Source organism: Glycine max, chromosome 13 (genome assembly GCF_000004515.6).
Source record: "Glycine max cultivar Williams 82 chromosome 13, Glycine_max_v4.0, whole genome shotgun sequence".
Classification (NCBI taxonomy): domain Eukaryota; kingdom Viridiplantae; phylum Streptophyta; class Magnoliopsida; order Fabales; family Fabaceae; genus Glycine; species Glycine max.
The window spans coordinates 25,414,007-25,439,358 of NC_038249.2; the positions used below are offsets into that span (position 1 = coordinate 25,414,007).

Below are 25,352 nucleotides of genomic sequence, written 5' to 3' on the forward strand. Positions count from 1 at the left end.
AGCTAAAACCCACAAATAGGGGTATTCAAATCCAAACCAATTTAAAATGAAAACAAAAAAATCATTAAAAATAAAAAATCAAACCAAATCGTAAGTTTTTGGATGATTTTGTGTTCATACTACAAACCAAACTGTAACAGTTATATTACTTTATTCTCATATATTTTATTTTATGTATACATCACTTAATTTTCATAATATTATATATACAAAACACTCAATTTAGAATTGACCAAGTTATCGAGTGACGAATTCGTAATTGTTGCTTTGCCACTTTGATCATGTAGAGTTCCCCTTTTATTTTTATTTTGACAACCTGCAAATTGCATCATATGCTAATTCAGGTTCTTTACTTGTTTACAGCCAACATCCCTTAATGTGGGCTTAATGCTTTTACCAAAGTTCATTTCGCATCTCTCGCTACCTTGCCAAGGACTAGTTTATGTGCTAGGAGTTTGATCCAAATAGTTTCATTTAATTTTATATATATAAAAAAATTTATCATGTGCACTAAGTATAACATAGGTCCATTTCTTTTAACAATATAAAATAGAGTACTGCTCAAATCAAATCAACTACGGCTTCATAAGTAAATCATTCTGATCCACACTCCATTCATCATTAAACATATACTTCTTGCTCATATGACCACAAAGACCAGACAATAAAAATATGCTTATAAACAATTGGTGTCTGAAATAACAAGCTATTAGCTTCATTAGATTGGTAATCCAATTCAATAATCACATTTTCGAACTGTGTTCTAGTATGAATCTTAAACTCAAAAAATTGGCATCAAGGGCACATTGCCTTGATTTTATGTTTGACAGCCATTAATAATTTGCATCAAAATTTGTTTCATCAAAACCAAGTAGAGATAACTTCTACTTGTGGCAGAACGACCTGCATCTTTAAATAACTAGGCAAAGTTGTAAAAATAAATAAATAACACTAAAACTGTAGTTGGTTGAATGCGCTTTAATAGTTTAATCTTCAAGCTCAATAATCTTAACCACAGATGCATCACCAAGTTTCTGGCAAACAACTACCCGGTCATGTGACTTAATAACTCCCAATGCTTTTCCATGATCAAGGGCAACCTTAAGAATAGACTCATTTGTTGCACTTGTTGATTCAGCCTGCAAGCATAGAGTATGAGATTATATAATTACGTAATGGGATGCGTATTACGTAAGATGCATAACATTATTGGACATTTATACAGGCCCCTATAGCATAAAGCATTGGTAATATATGTCTTATGCAGAATCAAGATCAAGTGTTCAAACAATGTAACCAGAGGTGGTATCATAAGTGCTAGCCAAAAGGTTGATCATAATAATAATAATAATAATGCTTGGATCCAAACTAATCCTGCCATAGATCTAGAGAGACAAGAAACTCTAGAGCCAGAATATGCATTGAAGATGTCACTACGTCATTGTCAGTACATAGCCCCAAAGTCCAGCTCACCCTGATCTGTTTTCAGCATCTAATTCTAACCCCAAAGAACAATCTCAACAGAACAATGTCCATCAACTCAAGAATGAAAAATAACTGAATAGAATTCCAAAAAGAAAAACTTACAGGATGTCGAGGATCTGCAAGCATAGGAAAGAGACCTCTCACAATAAGTGATTGTCTTGCCTGCATCACAAATTGAATTTCTTGGTAAGTTTGGTAAGCAAGGTGTAAGCCAATGTAAACACAACACATCCTGGTAAATAAAATTTTCTGAACATTAGATGGAATTAGGGGTGTCCATATCCAAGAAAGTACAATAGCATCTTCCAAATATAAACACAATTCGTGGTTGTATCTACTTACTTTACACAGGATATAAATATCATAATTATGATATGCCGAGAATACTTAACAGTAAATTAAAATGTATTAATATTATTTATAAAATATTCATTACGGTCGTATATTAATTGCATTAGATATAAGCCTTCCCAAGAATGAAAGTTGGCAGTTGATCTATTCAACCCAATCTCTCGGGGAATTAATAACAGCCACAAATAGTTAACAGCAAATAAGCAGCTAACTCAATTTAAAATTCAACCTCAAAAGCTCCACTAAAGCTCCACTTTAGCTGGTTTGTCTTAAGTCGGGGGATCACAACAGATAGTACTGGCATTGTTGGCCTATACTTTGCAATCAATCTGGCAAGTAGATAAGTACATGTAACATCTTTAGACAGAAAGAATTAAGGATAAAGGTGAAATGAAGATAAAGGAAATGATATAGATATTAATTGAAGGATATCTAATTACTCATTAGAAAGTACCTTGCAGCCCTTCCAGATGAAGTAAAACAAATTATAATAGATGCTTTCACCTTAATTGCAGCTCGTACCTAACAAGTAAACATTAGCATGTAAGAAGCACACTTAAGAATCAACCACACCATGTCAATAAAGCAAAAGCAAGAGGCATAAACCTGACGACCCCCCCCCCCCCCCCAAAATCTCTAAAAGAAAGAAAGAAAGGCGCACAAGCAAATAATATTAAAAACATAAGAGAAAAATGTAAATTACCGCAGAGGATGCAATAGATTCCAAGTGAGTCATGGGTTCTCCAACATACTTGACTGTCCTTTTAAAATAAAGGTCTTGATTGAAAACTTTCTCAGCCTACAAGGACATGAAATGGAAGGCAGAGACTTGAGCCAACATTTTGAGGGACATTTCAAATAGGATAACAACTCATATGATTCAAAGGAATTCCCAACAAATGATTAGCAGAAGAATGCCACACTGAGATAAACCACCATAAGATAGAAAAAAGTAAAAATGGGAAAAAGGAAAGGGAAGTTAGGAACCCAGAATAGAAAACAGAAAATATAATGATTTTATTTCTTAATTGAAAATGAACTGAAGAAGAAAGATCACTTTTTCTACAACAAAGCTAGTGCTCAGTTCTCAATAGATATAAAAACAGAATGTCCCTCCATTCCACCCGTCCTATTTAAGCTTTACCCCTGTCCTTCCACCCTCTCTAACTGTTGAAATCTGGGAATCACTAACTGACGAAAAGAGAATAACATACTTTTCCTGTTATAATTCAAGATTCGATATGAAAGCATCTTAAAATTCAAATTAGAACCAGAAATGAATGGATTTTAACAATATACACAACCAATTCTTGTTGAAACAGAATGCTTAATAGAAAATGAATATTGTCTACACGGAGTCCATCTTAATCATACTATGAGTTCACCTTTGACAGTTGCAGGAGTCAATCACTATCAGTTTACAAGAAAGCTATCAAACATCAAAACTATAAGATTTCAGATTCATTTAGGCAACAGAGGTCCAACATAAAGAGAAAACATTTTGGTCAGAAACCATAAAACCTGCATCAAAACATCAGAACATCCAATTTATTGAACAAAATTAATGAGCTATGAAATGAACTTACCTCTGAACAAATTCTGCCAACAGTAGATATAGTCTCAATAGGGTACAACCCACGTAAAGTCTCAGCACCCAGAAGAATGGCATCACTTCCATCTAAAACAGCATTGGCGACATCTGTTGCTTCAGCACGAGTTGGTCTCAAGTTGTCAGTCATGCTATCCACAACACGTGTAAGAACAGCAGGTTTCCCAGCCATATTACACTTGTAAAGGGCAGATTTTTGAAATAAAAAAACCTACAAAAGCAAATGGGAAATTATTAACAGTAATATCTACACAACAGTCAGTCTTAGAACTATTCAGCATTCACTAACGTGGACAGTTGCAAACAAATAATTGTCATAAGGGGCAATGGCATAGGCAGCAATTCATTAAGCTGATTCAACTAAAAACATATTATATTTTTCCTCACAGCATGCTCATATTAAATTTTCAAGTTCCAATGTAGACATCTAGATTCTGGAATAATTGTGCAAATACAAAGAATTAGTTAGACCAAAACTAATCTTATTTGGTCATGAGACTGCATGACAACAAGAACTACAAACTACAAAATAAATTTTAACAAGGAAATTTACCTTCTCTGGTGGAAGATCAATACCCAAATTCCCACGGGAAAGGATAATACCATCAGCTTCTTGTAGAATCTCATCAAAATGGGTCAATCCCTAAGAAACAAGAGAGATTACATATATAAATGAATAGGTATAAGTCAATAAAAATATAATTTACACAAAAAATGAAGTCTATCAGTACATTATGAAGATATGCAAACTCACCTCAACATTTTCAATCTTTGCAAAAATTTGAGTTTGGCTGAGATCACCTAACTTTGAAAGAAATTCACGAGCCTGCATCACAAACATATAAAGGTTTGTTAATAGAAAACCGAAAACATCTCTTAGAATGTGAGTTTCTGAGATGACATATAAAGGGTTTGGATCTCAAATTACCTGGCGAACATCTTCGGCGTGTCGAGTATATGACAATGACAGAAAATCAATTTTGTTTTTAACACCCCAGGAGCTTATAACCTGAAACAAATAAAGTAAAAGTGTAAAATAACCGAAAACTAGGGAAACCTATTTTCTAGGCACAGACAAATGTTACATGAGCAATGAAAGGTAAATCATTCTAACATGCTAATTAAAGGCAGAACTTACCTCCTGGTCTTTCTCAGTGAGAGTGGGCAAATCAATATGAATCTGAGAGGCATGCAAAGTGAACAATGACCCAGCCAATGTAGCTGTGTTCTTTATAATACAAACAACATCTTGCCCTTTGACTTCAGATACCTGCACAACTTCAGGCAGAACTCATCATGCAAAATAGAAGGTTGAATATCCTTTTTATGCCTAGAGCCACACTTTGGTTTAGAGCATATCAATTCAACAAAATTAATTTCAACTGCAGGAAATCACAGTATTGACTAAAATAAATGGTTCATGAACATTAAAAATATATAAATACAAACTCATAACCCAAATGAAAAGGCACAATATAAATCGTTTGAAAAGATACCGAGGAACACTGAAATAATAGTAAAAAGGGACCTATCGCAGTAAACTTTGCATTCTGGGTTCAATAATATTACCTCTAGCCATACAGAAGTAGTTTCACTTCCTGTGAACAAGTATTGACCAATAAAAATAGTGTCTCCCTTCTTCACTGCCTATAAACAACAAGAATAAAGATTAATATTGAGGTTCAAAACAACACAAAATATTGCTTCGAAACAAAAAATTTACAAATTATGCAACCAACAAATTACAATTCAAGAAGATGTCTAAAGATATTTTGGGTCACGAAGAGAAAATTTCCATGTAGGAATCAAGTAAAAACCAGAGTTAAAAGCTATTAAGACCTAAGCAAGAGTTAAATCATACACAGACAAAATTTATAGCTAATTCAAGCCAGGCAACTTAGAAGGGAAAAAGCAATTGACTCCAAGCATGCACTGCATAGGCAGTAAAATGTAGAAAGTTAATCAGACGAAGCCATTTGAGTTGATATTCCGTGGAAACAATGTACATGCAAGAAAGTCGCCTCATATTATGACAAGATGGAAAATATCACCAAACCTTAGCCAGTCCATCAAAATTGATAGGCAATATCTCTGAAGAGGCTTCTTGTCCCTGATCGGGAGTTAGAACAACCTGACCATTTGCCTCAAGTGAGATTGCTTTCTCACTTTTGTTAACAACCTGCATCTCTGCGCCCACCGTGTCCAGCATAACCTGTCAAAATCAAATAACAAACTCTCAGCTCCTTCCCCACTGTCTATTTTCAACATAAAACCCAAGAGAAGTGGGAAAATACAATAACACAGAAACCAAAGATTCCTCAAGCAGTTGCTAAAAAAGCTTCACTTCACCTTTGACAAAACAAACATACAAAGACAGTAGGTTTCAATTTCTATTACTTTTAACCAAAGCAGCAAACTTTCAAAAGGGAAAAAGAGGAAAACTGTTATTTTGGCATGGCCATCTTTCAGCCACATTTTGTCATTTTCCTCATGAAACAAACTAGACCCTCTATCTACTCTCCAGCACCAAGGTAACAAAAGATACCATGAGACAAAAACAGAGAAGGAAAAAACTCACAGCACAAAGCTTCTTAGTACTCTTGATAGCAGCCTTCAAATTCTCCAAAGTCTCCTGGTGGTACTCAGGGTCATGCCATGAAAAGTCAAAACGAGCCACTACACACAACAACAACATTAGAAAATCCATAACAATACAACACATAAACATAACCCTTTTACCAATTCTTCACTAAAACTTTAAAGTTTCACAATTTAAGAAAAAACATTAAACAAAAAAAGCGAAAAAAGTGCGACATACCAGACATGCCAGCCTTGAGACAACCAGAAATAGTTTCGACGGATCTAGATTTAGGCCCCAGGGTACCAACAATCTTTGTCATTGCAGAGAAAAAACTCTACAAAAATAAAAAATAAAAACAAATCACAATAATTATAAAAAAAAAAAATAGATCCATAGATTGAAAAGTAAAAGGGAAAGAAAAACTAACAGGCTTGGATGGTTCAAGGATGGAGACCATCCTAATAGGTTCCTCAAGAAGCAAGTGACTAGAAGGCATGTTTGGCGATGGATCGATGAATATTGTTTCAAATGGAACAAAACCTAATCAAAACCAGAAAGCGAAGAAGACACAATTTGAGGGTTGAAACAGTGGTGGGGGCGTGCTGCGTCTAAGACCAAACACAAAAGCAAACGCTGTTTTAGAAATAGAAAAGAATAAAACCTTGGAAGAATATGCTTTTGCCTTATGCTTTGATATCTCTCTTTAATAGTACTATGTTTTGTTGCTCTATTTTCAACTTTCCTATGTCACCGTTTCCCTACCAGGGTGTTGTGGTGTTCTATTTCTTGTTTCTTTTTTTATGTTTTACTGTGTGTGTGTGGTGGTAAAAAACGAGAAAGGGAATTTGGAGAATAACACGTGGCGAGAAGCCAGCTGTTCGATGTGGCCCCACCTTGTGTTGTTATGAACCTAAAGAAAAGTAGTACGACAACTATGGTCTTAGATTGTTTGTTCTTTTTTTTCGTTTATTTGATTTTCTGAAGGGCAAGTGTGGGGGGATGTCAAATTTTGTTTCTAGAAGGCATAGAGAGTGTCAGTATTAGGTGAAAGCAATGGAGGCAAGGTGGGTAATTCCATTGGTTTTTATATTTAAAATAATAATAATAATAATTTGCAATTAAATGTTTACTAGTGTTATGTTTGGTTTTTTTTTTTAATGAACTAGAAAGGAAAGAAAGTGATTTCCAGGGAAGGTGAGAAACTTTTAATGGAGGACTTGCAGAACTATAAAAAATGATTCGATTAATATGAACTCGTTAATTGGTGACTCAAAAAGAATCAAGTCAAGTTCATCAAAGCAATCTTGAATACTCACGAGTCTATTTTGTCTAGTATTTTTTGAGGCAAATGTTAAATGTATCTCTATTTTTTTTTAGTTTTTCCTTAGAACTACCATTTCTGAATCTAAACCATACCCCTTATTCTTTGTGCTCTCACATTCATAAGCTTTTCCTATTGTGCAAACTCGTACAAGTCGCACCAAACCCAGTTCTTGCACCAAGAACACCTTTTTGCTTCTTCTCACAACAATTCCCGCTTTTGCAATTTCGTAATTAACAAACTGGGTTTTAAAGTTGTTTTGAAGTGAGTTTTTGTGCTAATTTCATATTATCAAGCATATTTTTATTGGCAAAATTCATAATTTGGTGGAAGTTTATGTTAGGCAAGTACTCCAGGAGGTTGAAGAGAAAAACATATGAAAAGTTTGAGTTTTATGTTTTGTTTGGTTGAAGGGGAGAAAAAATGAATGCAAAATAAATTATGCGAGTCTCACACTTTCTGCCCTCTATTTTAATTTTTTTTAAATTCTTCTATTTCTATTTCTTTATTTCATCCTCTAAAGCAAATGCAATATTAGAGACAAACTGCCATTTTCTTGAAAAGTAGAACACAATCATATTGGATTTAGCACAGTGGTGTTGGAGCTAGCATAGTTAGTTGTGTTGAATTCAAATTTGTCGTGGTTCAATTTTCCTATAAAGAGCAACAATGTCATAATTTTTCGAGCATGTGGTGCTGTTATAGGAGACAAAGAAACAAATTTGAATTTAGAAGTTATGCCAAAAAAGAACATTCGTGCTGGTCTTAGCATAATTGTGCTGACTTCACAAAGACAATTACATTTTGGCCAATATAAATAGAAAACTGGAACCCTCAATTTAGGATCTTTTGTTCTGTTTTGAAATAGAGTTTTAAGCACGAGGACATCTATCCCTTTGTATTCTTTATGTTTTCTATTGAAATTTTCCGCCTTTTGATAACCGTGGTTGGCAGATTCCTTAAAGCTTGGATTATGATTTAGCTATACTTATACTTATGTACCCCAATTCTGATTATAATTGAAGTCCAATTGTTATTTAGTCGATTATTTATTCTTCAGGATGCCTATTGTTAGTTTAGAACTGATAATTCTAAATCTTAATTAATTGCTTGTCAATTACCATCTATCTGTGATTAATTGATTTGTGAAGAAGTTGAATTTGTATAACATGCATGACCAAACTCCTATGAATTTCCAGTAGATTAACATGTTTAATTAACCTCTTTATGAATTATCCTTTGTTCTAATATAAGGTTTTTATGATTAATTGAGAATTAAAGTAGGGGAAAAAGTATTGTTAAACCATGCCCATAGGTTTTAATGATTTTAAGATGTAACTGGCAATTGAAGTATAATTTAGGGTTTTCATTAGAATATGAAATGGGGGAAAAAAGGTACAAGTGGAATCACAATCCTAGCCTTGCTTTCCCGATAAGTTTCTTTTACATTGATACGGTTTGCTTGTTCTATTATATTTTTGCAGAGTAATTGATAATCTATTTTCTCAGACTATTGATTAAAAACTAAATTGTTTAATTTACTGCAAAATTAGATTAGTTTGAAACTTCCTTTAGTCTTTTGGGTATGATATGCAGGGGGACTTTAATACCTAAAATGAAAAGGAGTCTTAAAAATTGACTAAAGAGAACATAATTGGCAAATATTAAACACAACTTAGTCAAGTAATAAGATCTTAGAGTCAAAATTCATAAGCTTGAAAATTGAACTAATATAGGTAACTTATAGTTTGTTTGAGATGGACCAAACTGATATGTTTATGATGGACTAAGTTAATGTAATGATTTGTTTGAAATGGACTAAGTTGATGTCCTATCCAAACTAGACTAAGCTAATGTCTTGAGTGAAATGGGCTAAGTTGATGTCTTGGCAGAAATTCAAGTCTTTTCGGGACAAGGGTAAAACTATGTGAAAAATGAATACTCGTAGAAAGATATTTTGATACTTAAATATTCATTCAGAATGACGATATGTAAAAGAAAAAACACACGACCTTATTCAATATGTTGATTGTTATTTGAAGGAGCCTACAATAGACTAAATTCCTTGATAATGGGCCTAAAGTCTCTAGAGAGTCTAGAGTAACATTCCCTCATCACAATCACATTGAAAATCTTATTCTTGGATTATTTTAGATTGGTTCAACAACATTTGGGACTAGATGGATAATGTGACCCTTTATACATTTTGGGTCTGGAATAATTATTATAATCACTACTTGATTATTAAAATTTTAAATTTAGTGTTATTTAAAACAAATTCAGCACAATAAAAAATACGAAGAGAATATACATGTATATTTATTTATTTTATTTTTTTAATATTAAACCGAAGAAACGTTGGGCCATTCAAGTTGCGTGAGCATGGCCCGTCACCAGCAGGTCCAAATCTCCCCCACTCGAGAAAGACTAGCAAAAGCGCGTACAACGCACTCGCTCTCGGCACTTAACGGGACCGTCACCACGCGTGACGGCACATACGAGACCAACTCACGGAAGGCACGCTCCGTCAAACCCTCCAACACACACCTTCTCTCAACGCCCCCATTCTCTTTCTCTTTCCCTAACGTCCCCGACGACGCCGTAACGTCCTCCCTTTCATGGCCTCTTGCGACGACGACGACGACTTCTCTCTCCTCCGCGACGACAGCCACCACCACCTCCACCAACCCTACGCGCCGCACCACCACCACTTCTCTCCCTCCGCCGTCGCCGCCTCCGTGCCGCCCAAGCCCGTTGCCGAAGCTGAGGACTTCGCCAACCCCTTCGAAGACGACGACGGTAGCGCCAGCGAGAAGCGCAAGGAGTGCGACGAGATCGGTGAGGGAGCCGCCTCGTACGGATTCAACAACAAGAGATCTAAGGCGACTCCGTCGAACGGCGCCGTGTCCGGCGGCGCCGAGTACCGCAAGGACCGGGAGGAGTGGAGCGACACGGCGATTGTGTGCCTCCTCGAGGCGTACACGGAGAAGTTCACGCAGCTGAACCGGGGGAACCTGAGGGGAAGGGATTGGGAGGAGGTTGCGGCGGTGGTGAGCGAACGGTGCGAGAACCAATCGAAGAGCGTGGAACAGTGTAAGAACAAGGTCGATAACCTGAAGAAGAGGTACAAATTGGAGCGGCACAGAATGAGCAGTGGCTGCATTTCCACCAGCCACTGGCCTTGGTTCAAGCAATTGGAGCAGATCGTCGGAAATTCTCTTCCGGCGAAGTTCTCCGACGAGGATAAAGCGGTGGTTTCCGCCGGAACTACTCCCAGGCAATCGAAGAGGTATTTGGCACTCAGCACCGTGATAATGTTTAATAATTGTGTTGTTGCATTTGCATGCAAGTGCTAGTAGTTCACACTTGACATTTTGGTGATTTGTTTAATAATTGTTGTGGTGTTATATTTGCCTGAGGATTTGTTTATTTGTTTTCTGATTCTGATTTGGTATATTTCTTGCCTAATCTAACCAGTGCCTGAATTTGTTAATTTGCTGCATCATAAATACTTTAATTTACTCGAGATGCTTGAAGATTGTGGAATATTGTAAAGCTTTATGACATTGCTTTGTAGTACAACTGTGCAGCATGTTATGGTTAGTAGAATGCTTGCTTTTTATTTTATGTGATGGTAGGCTTTTGTCATGTTATCTGTGGGCAAGTTTAGACTTTAGAAATTAGAATCAGTTCTTGGAATAAATAAGGGATCTATGGTTTTGACTGAACTGAATCTGAAAACTTGTTTTCTCTGGAGGTATTGCTGCATTTTAACAAGTGTCATACTGTCTTCACTGGCACACTTTTAGTTTAGAAATCACATGGGAACTTAAAACGGTTATGGTGTTATTTTAGTCGTTATCAGTAGTGCATTATTATCTCGATGCAGCATCCATTGGTAAGTTAATTCGTGTATTGTTACGTTATGTTTCTCTGTGCTTTTGTCTATTTTGTTTATGATCTGAGTACTTGCTTATCCTTGTGTACTTAATTTTAACAAGTGTCATGCTGTCTTCTTTGGCACACTTCTTGTTTACAAATTACATGGGAACTTAAAATGGTTATGGTGTTACTTTAGTCATGTTCTTAGTGCCTTATTATCTCAATGTAGCATCCATTAGTAAATAATTCATTTATTGTTATGTTACGTTTGACTGTGCTTTATGTCTAGAGGATTTGCCCATTTTGTTTGCGATCTGAGTACCGTGCTTATCCTTGTACTTAATTTATGTAGATGGTTACAACTTGGAATGATGAAAAACTTCATTTCTTTTAATTAGTACCAGTGTGCACATTATACTTTGTAGAATCTTAGTATTAAATGTATTGGCTTTTTGTCATGTTATTTATGCATAAGTTTGGGCTATAGAATAGGATTTTGGAATAAATAATAGGTCTATGGGTTTGACTGGTGCTGAAAATTTGAAGTTCTCTTTAGTGTTGTTGCAAATAAGCTAATGCTATCTTCACTGGCACACTTCTGGATCACAAATCACATGAATATTATAATGGCGGGTGGTGTTACTAAGATGGTGTAGCAAATTGATTGTGTTGTCATTACTTGGAGTACGTTATGTTGAATCACATTAAAGATGAAGTGTTTTTCTCTTTCCTTTTCTGTCATGTGAATATTGAGCATTCCCCTGTTCTATGTATAGATATGGAGTGGCAACACCCAGCACTGGAGGTCAAGCAAATAGCATGAAGTCCAAAGCATTCTCAAACAGATGGCGGAGGGTAGTTTTCAAAATTAGTGGGGCAGCTCTTACTGGATCTGATACCTGCAATATTGACCCTAAGGTTTGTGGTTTGGTTACACATGTGTGAAGTTTGATAAAATTGTTTGACTCATGACCTCTTTATACCAAGTTCCTAATTGTTATCTGGATGTTGTGACAACACTTATTCCGTTTGTTTGTTTAATTAATTATCAGGTGGCCATGCTAGTTTCAAGAGAAGTTTCCATAGCTTCCCACCTTGGTGTGGAGGTATCAGTTCTCTTGATTGTTCTCTGGAGTCTGTTATTCTCCTACCATTTTCAGTTTAGCTGAAGCATCTTGTGATATTTCAGGTGGCAATTGTTGTTGGAGGTCGTAATTTCTTCTCTGGAGATGCATGGGTAAATGCGACAGGTTTAGAAAGATGTACTGCATACCAAGTTGGGTAGGGTTAATCACTAGAATTTCTATGCAAGTTCTATCTACACCATTGTAATTTTACTAGAGATCAATCACAAAGAAAATAAATGGAAAGATAGATTTAGGTATCAGTGCAACCATCCACATCCTGATCACAAATGGATGGTCCCAAAAAAGAAGACATATTTAAGTTGTGAAGTGGGATAGCAAGTACCTGTGTGGCAGTTCTGGAGAAGGCCACCGCTGGGGAGCGAACTCTGACTTGGCCAGTATGGGATATTGGTAGTGGCATTGTAGAGCACTTGTCTGGGTCATAAGACTACAAAGAGGACAAAAATTCTTTTCACTTTAAAAAACTAAATTGGAATTCTGATATTTGAAGATCTGGGTAGAACTGTAAAATGGGGTGTGGTTAGAATCACCAGGAGAATTTATCTGCCCTGTGTTTTGTCTATGCTAATTTTCTCTTTCAACTGTATGTGCCTCAGCCGATAATTTGCATCAACCCATTCTTCCCCTTTCTAGAGTTTCACTTCTGACCTTTCATTTAGTTGCATATTCAAATTTGGGGAAGTTTTTGATCTATGATGAATAAATTTCTATTGGAATATGTATGACAATTATTTCTTTTGTAACAGTTTAAGTTTTCAACTTATGTTACTTTTATATTTGATTTCTCTGTTCCTTTTTCTTGGAAAACATGAATGTCTTTTGATGCTTTAACTTTGAGACATCCTATTGTGCTCTGGCAAGTATCTTCTTGATGCCTTCATGGTCATTACTTCATTGCTTATGTACTTATGTTGCCATGAGATATTTTTAATCTTTCTGGTCAATATATTATCTTTCAAAGTGATTTACTTCTGTTCCTACTTTCTTTAAAACATTGACCTAAATAAGTACTGTTTTCTTGAACTTGAATATACCAGCATGATGGCCACTGTGATGAATTCAATATTGCTCCAATCTACTCTAGAGAAGATGGGTGTTCAGACTCGTGTACAAACTTCAGTTGCCATGCAGGAGTTTGCTGAACCATACAATAGGCAGCGGGCCATCAGACATCTTGAGAAAGGAAGGGTAGTTATATTTGGTGGCATTGGTTTTGGTGCTGGCACTCCTCTTTTCTCAACTGACATAGCTGCAGCTCTTCGGGCTTCAGAGCGTATGCTGCTGTCCTATTTTTTTTTAAAACAATTTTTTAATTACCTTTTTTCCCCACATTATCTTTAGTTTATGCGAAGGGGCAACAGATGTATCTCTGTTTTGGGTTTTTGTTTTTGCAAGCATCAGCATATATCCCCTTGTATCTTGCAGTTAATGCGGAAGCAGTCCTCAAGGGTACTAACGTAGATGGTGTATATGACTGCAACTCACGAGACAACAATTTCACTTTTGAGCACATATCCTTCAGAGAGTTGGGTTCAAGAGGTGTCACCTCTATGGATATGTCAGCGCTGACATTCTGTGAGGAAAATGCCATTCCTGGTTAGTAAGTTGTTGCATTTGGTCCCTATTATGAGAGCGTGTTTTAGCTCTTAGTGCTTTGGATATTCTTGCATAGACAATACAAATGCACATTCATTATGATGTGTGCCTTGCATTGGATCCCAAATAGTCCCTATTGCATGCTTAAACCACCAGGCACTATCTATGCAAGAAAAATCCTCGATGGTTCTTAGTCATGGTTTTCCTAGAGTTATAATTTTTGCTTTTATGTTGAGGTTTATGAGTATTCAACATTATTTTTATAAACTGATATTGAAGTAACCGACAAAGTGGATATTTTATTACATATTTTGTTTGATGAATTTCTTTGGCCTACCTGTACAGTTGTGGTTTTTAATCTACTGGAGCCTGGGAACATCTCAAAAGCTTTGTGTGGAGAACAGGTTGGCACACTAATTGACCAAACTGGAGCAATAAGCTAACAGTTAATTCAGCCAATTCAATTATTAATAGTCACACCGGAGCCATCAAGTTGAGTGGGAGATGCTTGCCATGACTGAGATTCTTGAAGAATAAAATATCAAATCTTGACAGATTCAGCGTGTGTGACCAAGTTAGTGGAAATTGTACTTTGGAACTGTAATCACAAATTCCCTATCACTAATTTTAGGTGGTGGTTGTACTTTTAATAAGTTTATGTGAAAAAGAAAAAAACAGTGCTTTTGTATATTATTCCTAGATGAATTGTAGCATAGTAAATGTATTAGCCGTAGTCATCCTTTGTCAGTAAATGTAAACAGATACAGAGTAATTCAACTTTATTTATTATTGCAACTGTACTAGTCATTTCCCCTTAGTTCAAGAGATGAAAAAAACAGTAACTTTTTATTTTGGTTCAAGGAGAACCAACCTACTTGGACATAAGAAAAATTTCATGAAACATTGCAAAACTTGAGTTCACGCACTTCCATAGAATGTCTTATAGCTCTACTAAGCGAGCTATTTCATTTTATATTTGAAATGAGATTTTCAAGACATAGTTCAAGGATTTTTCTTGCCTTAAATATTCATCTCAATACGGAATGTGAAATCTTTTGTCTTAAGTAACTCATTAGTTGTGAGTCGCAAGCTATTTCTGGCATGCGGTTAATTCATCATGAACTTCCATTGAAATTATATGCCGCGTGCCTAGCTTTTAACAGCAGTTTTGAGCATATTGATGCTCCTAACATGATTCCATGATTTCAGGGTCTCACATGAATGACAATGTCATTGAATTGTGTTACCCAATTCATAATTGCTGATTCAGTGCTTTTATTATGACAATGCCATTGAATTGGACCAATTATATCTCAAGACTGTGTCCATTGATGCAAACTCCAAATGTACCTTATACAATTCAACTACACACTAGTACTTACTCTAAGCTCAAGCTCAAGATCAGATCATTCAGATTTGCGCTACGTTCAACAATGAAATTCCAAATAACTCACAAATTTTACAAAGAACACTGAACAGCGCCAATAAGTAATGTGCATTTAGACCATGCAACTAGAGGAGGAGACTGCAAGTACCTACAAAACATGACATGAATTAATCTTATATATACCAGACAACAATATTCAACATTACTCCTAAGCTAGACCATCTTCAGTGGTGGGAATGGAAGGCGAAAGCGAATTGCATGATACATCATAGTCCTCCCCAAGAGGCGATTGCTCCACCCTGATCTCCTCAATCATCTTCACAACTTCCTCCATGGTTGGCCTCTTCTCTGGCTGCGCCACCACACAAGTCAACCCCACATGCAACATGGACACAAGCTCTTCCTCAATGTTCTTGTAGCGCAACAACTCCTGATCAAAAACCTCTGCAGTCCACTCTTCTCTCACCACCGAGCGAACCCATTTGGGAAGGTCCACCGCAGCCTGTTCCGGCTCTACCTCCATTCGGGGACGAGCCGGTGAAGGGTACTGCGATGAAGGAGCTCTTCCTGTGAGAACTTCTAACAACAATACTCCGAAACTATACACATCAGCCTGCTGAGATAGCCTCTTGTTCTGTTCTTGCTCCGGGGCCCTGTACCCTCCCAATCGGGCAATGGCGTGAACCGGGTTTAATAGGAGTGATAACCCAAAATCGGAGATGCATGCAACACCGTTCTTGTCTAGAAGCACGTTGGAGGATTTCACATTCCCGTGAGGCACTTTGGCTGCACTGTACTCTGCATGAATCTTTGCAAGACCTCTTGCTGCTCCTAACACCAAGCTTATTCTTGTAGTCCAATCCAATGGAATTCTTCCCGGGCCACGGTTCCCTATGATCAGTATCCAACAAACACAGAATGAAACTAAATTACAGTAGTATTATGTGTTTCAACATCAGAGTTGATTTTGAATGAACTTAATTTTAGTTTAAGAGTGATTTTAAGGTACGCAAAATCCTTTAAATATATTGTTAGTTCGATTAATAATAAAAAAAAAAGGTAAGCAAAATCCAATGTTTGTTTTTCTATTCAATGCAAAAGTCACTTATTTATTCTTGTGTCCAAATGCACAATTTTTGTTTCAAAACACAGAATGCAGAATGTTTGTTTCAACATACATATCCAAATAAACGTTTAACGTAAGTTGGTAGTTTAACATAATAATTTTAAATCATTTAACATGAATCTAAACACGGACTAAGGGTCCGTTTGATTTGTGAGGAAAGAAAGAGAAATGAGTAGAAAATTTCTAAAATTCGGTAGAGTTTCATACTTTCATATACCATTTTAATTTAAATATTTGTTCTCAATTCCATTTCTTTTTCCTCTGTCAAAAGGTACCTAAGAGAGTAATTAAGAAGAGTGATTAATTAACTAACCGTGAAGAAGAGCATGCAAGCTTCCATTGGAGAGATAATCATAGACAAGAAGCTTTTCCTCCTTGGCATAGTAATAAGCTTTGAGTCTCACAACATTAGGATGCTTAAGCTTCCCAATCACATCCATGTACTGCTCAAACTCATGCCTCGCGCAAGGGTTCGCATCCTTGAGCCTCTTCACCGCCACCGTGCACCCATCATCAAGCACCGCCCTATAAACCGTCCCTAAACTACCCTTCCCTAACATCTCCGCCGAAGCTCGAAGCAAATCCTCCAACTCAAACTCACTCCTCCGATCAAAAAATACAAGCCTACTCCTATCAGTCCCACTGGTTCCATCACTCTCACCACCACCATACACCTTCTTCTCATCACTCCCATTGTAGCTGCTCTCACTCTTCCTCTTCCCGTAGCTCTCCCCACTCCCCACCAAACTCGAACCCCTCCCTCTAGCACAACAATGCGCCACCGCGAACGACACTACCACGAGCAGTGCCACGCAATTCGCGATCACGATGGCCACAATGGCACCAGGACTCAAGCCCTTGCGCTGCTGCTCCCTCCCTGGACGGGCGATTATGCTGGTCTCAGGGAAGGAGCTAGGATTTGAAGAAACTGTCTGAGACGGTTCCTTCTCATTACTATTATTATCATTATTGTTGTTGCTATCATTATTGTTAGGAGGGGTTGTGGTGAAGGAGCAACCCGGAAACAATGATGCACCACACAATCCTTCGTTACCGGAGAAGGTTGTAGAACTGAATTTCTTCAACATGGGGGATGGTAAGCGACCGTAGAACTCATTGTTTGTCATGTTGAGTTCTTTGAGATTTTTCATGGAGGAAGAGAGGTCGGGGATCTCGCCGGAGAGAAGGTTGTTCTGGAGTCTCAGTGTTATGAGTTGTGTTAAGTTGGATATGACATCAACCTTGCCGCGAAGGTTGTTGTCGGAGAGGTCGAGGCGGAGGAGGGATTTTAGGGAGGATATCTCCGGCGGGATCTCGCCGGAGAAGTCGTTGCTGCTGAGGTAGAGGAGTTGGAGGTTGGTGCAGTTGGAGAAGAGGGTTGAAACGGTGCCGTTTAAGCGGTTGTCGTGGAGGTTGAGGAGGCGAAGGTGGGTGAGGGGAGTGAGAGGGTCTAGTGGGCCACGCAGGTTGAGGGAAGGGAGGGAGAGGGCGGTGACGCGGCCGTTCGGGGAGCAAAGAACGCCGCGCCAGGCGGAGTTGCAAGCATCATGGCCTGTCCAATTTGAAAGAAGGTAGCCATGTAGGTCACTTTGGCGACGGAAAAGGGTGAGTGCATGAGTGTCATTGTGGTGGAGACTTAACGTAGAAATTGGTAAGAAAAATAAAAACATGTACAAGACATGGTAATGCTTCATCATGGGATGAAGATGATGAAGAGGAACCTCGTTCTTGTTTGTCCTTTGTTGTCTATGAGGCGGGAAGTGCAAACATATTGAAACAAACAAAACGATGTTTGTGTTTTAAAAAATTATTGATAGGGAGAGTGAGTGAGTGTGTGATAGTAATAGTACTACTCTACGACAAAATTTGGAAGGATTTTCATGTAACATTATTAGAGAGAGAGTGTGTATGGTTTTATTATAATTATATGTTGGGGTGATTAGGACAGGGGGAATATATATAATGATTAAAGCGTAGGGAATGGTTGTGTGTATGATTGCTGTTGTCCATTGCTCTAAAGAAAAAGACTCATAAGCAAACCTGATCACTTTTATTTGCTTTTTCTTTTTTCTTAGTCTGTTCTGCAAAAGGGGAAAAGAAGAGAAATGTGTGTTGGGCTTCTTGATCCTTGTGATCTGAAAATATTGTCCCTGCTGCATCTTTATAGTACTATAGAATAGAAGAATGGCCCCAATGTAATGTTATAGGACGAATTTAGTAACAGGATGATGCCGCTTGAATAAATAATGATTTATACTGTGAATGGATTTGTTGTATACTTTCTTCCTTTATTGATTGTTTTAATGTGCCAACGGTGTACTTTATTAACTTTAGTTATACAAAAATTTATGTGCTTTTTTGCTGTGTTATTGTGGCGTAATGTGGTGAGATTCCATAGCCTAGATCACGAACTTGGAGTCCTGCTGAATAAAATACCAATTTTCTCCTCAAAATACTACTCCCTTAAGTACTTCTTAAAAGTAATAAAGTTATTCTAATAGTTCTTGAAATATTAGATATATAATAGATATCTATTGGTTTACTCTCTAACTTTATGTATTTAAGTAAAATTCAGAAATTAATTTAAAAGGTTTTTTAATATTTAAAATACTAATTAACATGATTTTTAATATTTCTAAAGCTACTTCAAGATGAAATTGATGGCTTGCTCGAACCCTTTTATATGTGCCAATTTGAAAATGATTTTCAGGATAGTTTTCAGTAAAAGGGTGACTACTGCTCTGTTCTATCCGACAGCACAACGTGTCTTCAGTCTATATGTTAAGAGATCTCAAACCGTATTTTCAATTCGACTTTTAAATGAAACATATATCAATTGGCAATAGCATGCGCAAGAATAAATTTTAAATATAAATAGGTAGGTATGAACGAAATATAGCTATAAAGGGTACAATGGCTGCACATTATATCAATTTGTCATGCAATACATTTTAATTTATTGTTTTAGATAAACAATACATTGTAATTTATATACACTAATATACCCAACCAACTTGATGTTCAGGACTTCTGAATTTGAACTCCAATATTTAAGAAGGTTACATAATAGAAAGAATCAATTAAAACACAATCAGCATAATTTATTTTCATAATTCATCAATAACTGCATCCTACTCACTTTTCAAGTAATCTATTTATTTATATATAAAAGAGAAATCGTTAATTATAACCTTAATATTTTAGAATAATTTGATTAAGAGATATAAATTACTATGACTTATATTAATCGTTATTGATTTGATCCTCTGACTTAAGAGCTGATTCTGCTTGCCTTTATTAATAAGGAAATTAATTTTATGAACAGGGGCGGCAATATTATTCACGTCTTGAGTAGAAAATAAAAGCAAGATAAAAAAAACTCAACCTACAGTTATTTATTTATTTATGATGAATTGTTTCTAGGTGATTGTCAACAGTCAACCTCCTTTACACTTAACGAAAATTTTGACATTTAGAGGTATAGCTAGCCTAAGAGTTGGTATATTTAATTATTCATATTTATTAGAATCTTATCAAAAGTATCATTGCGAACATATGTATACGACTAAGGACTAATTTGCATACACTATTTTGGGCCATAAGAAAAGTTCCCATGCAACATTTTAGTGGTTATATTATATCTCTCGTTATCATCTTTATTAATTATCTGCAAGAATTTATTTATTTATTGAAAATATTCTGGTGGAGAAAAAGAAAAATTTGAAATCCAATGGTCCACAATTAGTTGTGTTGTTGAGCTGTGGAACACTAAGGCATGGACTGCGTCGACGTAATTAATTTGTGTAACTTTCACTAATCACTGCTTTTATATATATATATATAACCCCCCAATGAAAAATGATTTATTTTAGCTGGCAAACTTTTGAGGCTTTCAACAAAGGAGAGTGGCTCATTATTTGATTTGCTTGCTGCTCCTCTTTTCTATGTCGTGGAAAAAAGTGTTCCCCACTTCATGTCAAGAACAAGCAAAGTTTTTCTCACAACAACAATGCACGCCTATACAATCAAGGAACATGACTTAATTTTAAACGTAATAAGCAAAATTGTCATGGCTATATTTAATTCAAATGCATAAAAACCAAATACACTACAGTCAAACTAATATTTGAAATTGCCCAAAAAGAATTGATATAATATTTTATAATGGTGGTATAGTATTTCCAAACGAAGGTCGCCTTTTCTTTTTGGAAAAACAAACAACTCTTGAAAATAACCACCAGCCCCAATTTGGTCTTTTGAAGAAAAAAGTGACTATATAATCTCTTCAATTATAAATTTGGGATACTTCAACTCTTAGTCATTTTCCTTCATTTTCAAAAACTGAATTTACTATTTATTTGGTCTTTTTTCTTTTCAACCAAATTAATCTTATTTACGCAGGAGAAGTAGTTAGAACATAATTACATGAATACTCAATAAAGATTGACCCAGTTATATAGAATTGAACTCATATTCTATAAGAACTCGTGAGTTCAAATTCCGTAACTTATGTGATAATTTTGTTATTAGTGACCTAAAAAGTCACAAAAATTTAACTCAACTTTTTTAACCACAAAAAATAAATTTATACCAAATATACTACATGCGTTTCAACTTGTAAGTTTAGGCTGTTTAGCCCCTTGACCCTTTCCTCTTGCTCCTATAGCTCTATGCATGGATAAATCAATAATTTGGATGTTTTGAAATTATAATATAAAATGAAGTGGAGAGTAATGGCACATTGGAGGGTGAGATGGGTGCTGCAGTTAAACTACACCACTTCTCCCATCCTTCCATGGAGCATCATCATCCACCCACCAATTAATATGTGTGATTTGTAATGTACTAATGCATGCCCCCCAAAAAGTGAGGGAAATGTTTCAGCTTTTTTTATTGTTGGTTGTTACATTACAATGACACTATGCTATTGGTCCATTGGCCCATTGAACTAGCAAAAGCAAAAAGAAAGATAAAGCTGCAGAAATTGAAGGCGAGATTGGCGCTCCAAATCTAAAAACATTTGCCCCAATAACTCACTATACTGAGTCGGCAAGACTTGAAAAAGCACCACGGTACTGCATGCAGTGGCAGTAGGGAATCAAAATCTGTGTTTGTTTCTTTCAATTGCTTTTTATCATATTGGAAAATGGGTAAAGAACACAGTTTTAGCTTAAGAATACTAAGGTGAAAGTTAAAGCTGTGGAATTTTATTCTCCAAAATTGTCGATTTGGCTAACATAATGTAGGGGTGTCAAACCTGGGACCAATCATGTGTCACAGTAACTTTAGTTTTTCTTTTTATGGTACACTGTAACCAGTGGCAAACTTGCTTTGAGGGTGTGTATTTACATCTCTTTAATTTTTAAAATTTATTAAATTTATAAATAAAATCTTATATTTTTATTTTTTATTTTATTTATATTTATATAATTAAATCTATTAATTTTATTTTTTATAATTTACACCTACTGACTTATAATCTTGGATCTGTCATTGACTATAAACTTATTAGTTGAGGTAATGTTTCATGTTCAAAAAGAAAAAAGAGAAATGTTAATAATATATTTTTTAACATATTATTTTGAATATATTTTCTCTTATTAATTGAAGTTATTAAAAATTATAAAATTTTGAAAGTCTCATATTTTATTTAATGAATCCTTGTTATTATTTTTAGTTTTTAATAAAATTTAATTAAGTAATAAAGAATGTATTGCTAAGAAGAAGAAAAAACTGCGCCACGTACAAATACTGTCATTAATTTTCGCTTAAATTTGCAACAAGCACCGCCAAATCTAATTTAGTGGTTTGTTTAGAGGGTGAGAAAGCACTGAAAGTATACACAGCTGAAAAGCAATGGAAGAGGATGCGATATTGTTATGTGTGAAATATTGATGAAAGTTTAAAATAGACATGTGAGATTCACCTGTTTTTACTTTCATTTCAAAAAGAGAAAACGAAAGTAAAATATATAGTAAAAAGGATAATATAGTTTCTAATTAAATCTACTTCTATATTACAAATTAGTTTGGAAAGTAGGATTTAGAAAGTACGCTCTCCTCATTTGAGTAGTAGAACTAGATCAATTTAGTGGGGTTAGCCAAATATATAAAATCATTCAAAAAATACTTCATTTATCACTAGTCTTGTAAAATTTTACTTGTTGAAAATTAATTGCTTTGAAAATTCAAAACTTTGATAACAATTTAATACATGCGATCGCATGTAGGATGTAGGATTGGTTGAGAATAAAAAGTAAATAAAATTTCATAATTTTATAGATACTATACACACAAAGTTTCATATATATAGATGAGTTGAGAGTTATGAATTGTAGTATTTAGTCATGTTTTTTCTCTTGATATAAATTTTTTTATACTAGTATTGTATTGTAAATTTTTACCAATAAAAACATGACTCATATATATTAAGAAATTTATCAAATTAGATTGTAAAAATGAGTAAGTTTCCTTTAAAAATTATGTTTAAAAAAATTGGGGAGGGGGTTGGCTGGGGAGGAGGGGTTTCATGGCCCCCTTCATCCAACGTGAAATCTTCATGTATTGCTGGGATTAAGGAGGAGAACAAATTAATGCTATCCCAAAGTTCTCACTAATATGTTGCTTATGTGATATAAAATGTGATTTTTATTTATTTGATTGTTAAATTATATCTACATATTACCTAAATTGTTTATGTTAAATTTTATCAAAATTGAACAATAAGAAAGAAGATAATCAAATGAATTTTGTAATATTTGCATCACGTTGGTTGATTTTAATCTAGATGAATGATACCGGTGTAACTTTGATCACTATTACATCATTTTATAATTTTCAACTAAATAATATTTTTTTAAAACCTACATTAAATCAAATTTTTCTTTTACATAAATCATATATGTAAAATTTTATATTAATCTAACATATTTACTATATCGTTGACATAGATTAAAATTAACATAATATAAATATTTTAAAATATATAAAATATGAATCATTTGATTATTTTATTATTATTTAATTTTAACAAAATTTAACACAAATGATCTCTTAATATGTGGATATAATTTAACAGTTAAATAAATAAATAATCATATTTTATATCAAATTATAAAATAGTATAATAATTATTAAAATTATATGAATGTAATTTAATCTCACCCGCATGCATGCTTATGTAAAAAAATACCACATTATTAGCCAAGGCATTTGATCAAGCCATAAAATTATTACTTGGAAGTTATGAATTGTATAACTTAGACATGTTTTTCTCCTGTTTTAGATTTTTTTTTTAATTTATAGTATTCTTTGTATTGCAAATTTTTTTAACTATAAAAACATGACCTGCATATAGTGAGAAATTTATTAGAAAATTGTGGGGGAGGGGTTCATGCCCCCCTTTCTTCCAACATATATAAATATTTGATCTTATACAACTCGCCCCTTACATATATATCCTCATGTGGATAATAAATGTAAATTAAGGAGATTAATTTTTATTTATTTATTAAAATGCATGTCAATTCCACGTGAAATCTTCGTGTGTTGCCTGGAAACAAGAAAGTTAATACTATCCCAAACTTGTCACTAATGTGCTGCAAATGCTATGCATGTCAAAACTTATCATCCCTTAAAGTTGATTATAAACATTTGAAAATTAATAATAGGTTTTATAAGGAAAAAAAACATTTATTACATACTGTTAGATCGGGAATTTTGGACAAGGTTAAAAAAACATTTATTACATACTTATCACCCCACATTTTTTTTTTGTAATTTGAAATTTTTTAATTTGTATTATACTTTGATATATGCACAAAAACTAAATATCGAATTACACCAATGGTCTGTTAGAATTTGCTTTCATGCCAATGATCATTGTCACACCAGAATATTCTTTTTCTACTTTTTAACATTTTGAAAGAAAATTTCTCTTCAATGATTGTTGGATATTATTATTGTAAAAGCAGGTGAGTAACATAATTTATTTTGGTTTAATAGTTTTTTATAACATAATTAACATAACTTTTTTTAAAAAAAATATGATTAGCATGTGTCATTTTTTATTATAAACTCACAAAGTTTATTGACTTGTGAAAATGACAATTAACATTTGTAATGTTAGGTATTTTAAAAAAGAATGTTTAGTTTGTCTTATCTATTATATATTTTTTATTATATACTTTTGATTTTTTTAAAATACATAATAATAGATATTTTATATAAAATGTAATGTTTATATGTTTTATAATTGCCCCCTAGTTGTTTAATTTTAGCTCCGTCCTTGCATTCCCTCATAAATCTTTTTTTTTTGTTTCCTATCCGCAGCAACTCGCAAGTTAAAGGGTGGTCATGGAAAACAACCAATCAGCTTGGGAAGAATCGTATTCAATATACCTTGTAAACAATTATTCACAATAACATAAACATCATGAAATTAAAAAAAAAAAAAAAAAACTCTCCACCAAAGATGTCACTCTTGTATTAATTCCATCTCCAATGTAGTGGTGAATTGTGGAAAAAAAAAAACTCTTAGGAAAATAGACCATCCAATGCATCAAAAGCTCTCATCCACATCTTTGGGGACCAATTACTCTAAAGCTTTTGGGAAAATCAAGTTCCATTGATTATAATATATAAAATAATTATAATTTAAATCAAATTAAGTTTATGAGTTAAATCGAATTGTTCCGAGTTAAATTTAAGCTGAAAAATATAACTTATATCAAAATTAAATTGAACCAATTTTTATAAGTCTAAATAAACACAATTTGAGTTTAATTTAGCTTGACTCACTTTCAGCTTACTAGTTGATATGTGATTTTCAGTGTAACTGTGAAATTAAAGATTATAGGTACATTTAA

General features: G+C 34.6%; 3 protein-coding genes across 3 annotated transcripts; 1 reads left to right on the forward strand and 2 right to left on the reverse strand.

The window, feature by feature from the left end:
• Positions 1-694: 694 nt before the first annotated feature.
• On the reverse strand, positions 695-6,777 carry LOC100802271 (pyruvate kinase 1, cytosolic). The gene is made up of 15 exons (XM_006594119.4): positions 6,454-6,777; positions 6,264-6,360; positions 6,024-6,121; positions 5,502-5,657; positions 5,015-5,092; positions 4,584-4,715; positions 4,374-4,454; positions 4,200-4,271; positions 3,999-4,088; positions 3,423-3,656; positions 2,540-2,635; positions 2,291-2,358; positions 2,066-2,165; positions 1,588-1,647; positions 695-1,139 (listed from the first exon to the last, which is right to left on the reverse strand). Exons 1-15 carry the CDS (start codon positions 6,520-6,522, stop codon positions 987-989), a joined length of 1,584 nt encoding a protein of 527 aa, XP_006594182.1. The 5' UTR covers positions 6,523-6,777; the 3' UTR covers positions 695-986.
• A 2,818-nt stretch (positions 6,778-9,595) lies between these two features.
• LOC100805459 (uridylate kinase) lies at positions 9,596-14,768 on the forward strand. Its single transcript, XM_006594121.4, has 7 exons — positions 9,596-10,636; positions 12,006-12,147; positions 12,282-12,335; positions 12,419-12,510; positions 13,415-13,650; positions 13,803-13,973; positions 14,319-14,768. The coding sequence occupies exons 1-7, from the start codon at positions 9,966-9,968 to the stop codon at positions 14,414-14,416; spliced, it is 1,464 nt and encodes a 487-aa protein (XP_006594184.1). The 5' UTR covers positions 9,596-9,965; the 3' UTR covers positions 14,417-14,768.
• Positions 14,769-15,282: 514 nt separating this feature from the next.
• Positions 15,283-18,618, reverse strand: LOC102660494 (leucine-rich repeat receptor-like protein kinase PXC1). Its single transcript, XM_006594122.4, has 2 exons — positions 16,800-18,618; positions 15,283-16,251 (listed from the first exon to the last, which is right to left on the reverse strand). Exons 1-2 carry the CDS (start codon positions 18,181-18,183, stop codon positions 15,569-15,571), a joined length of 2,067 nt encoding a protein of 688 aa, XP_006594185.1. The 5' UTR covers positions 18,184-18,618; the 3' UTR covers positions 15,283-15,568.
• Between the last annotated feature and the right edge of the window lie 6,734 nt (positions 18,619-25,352).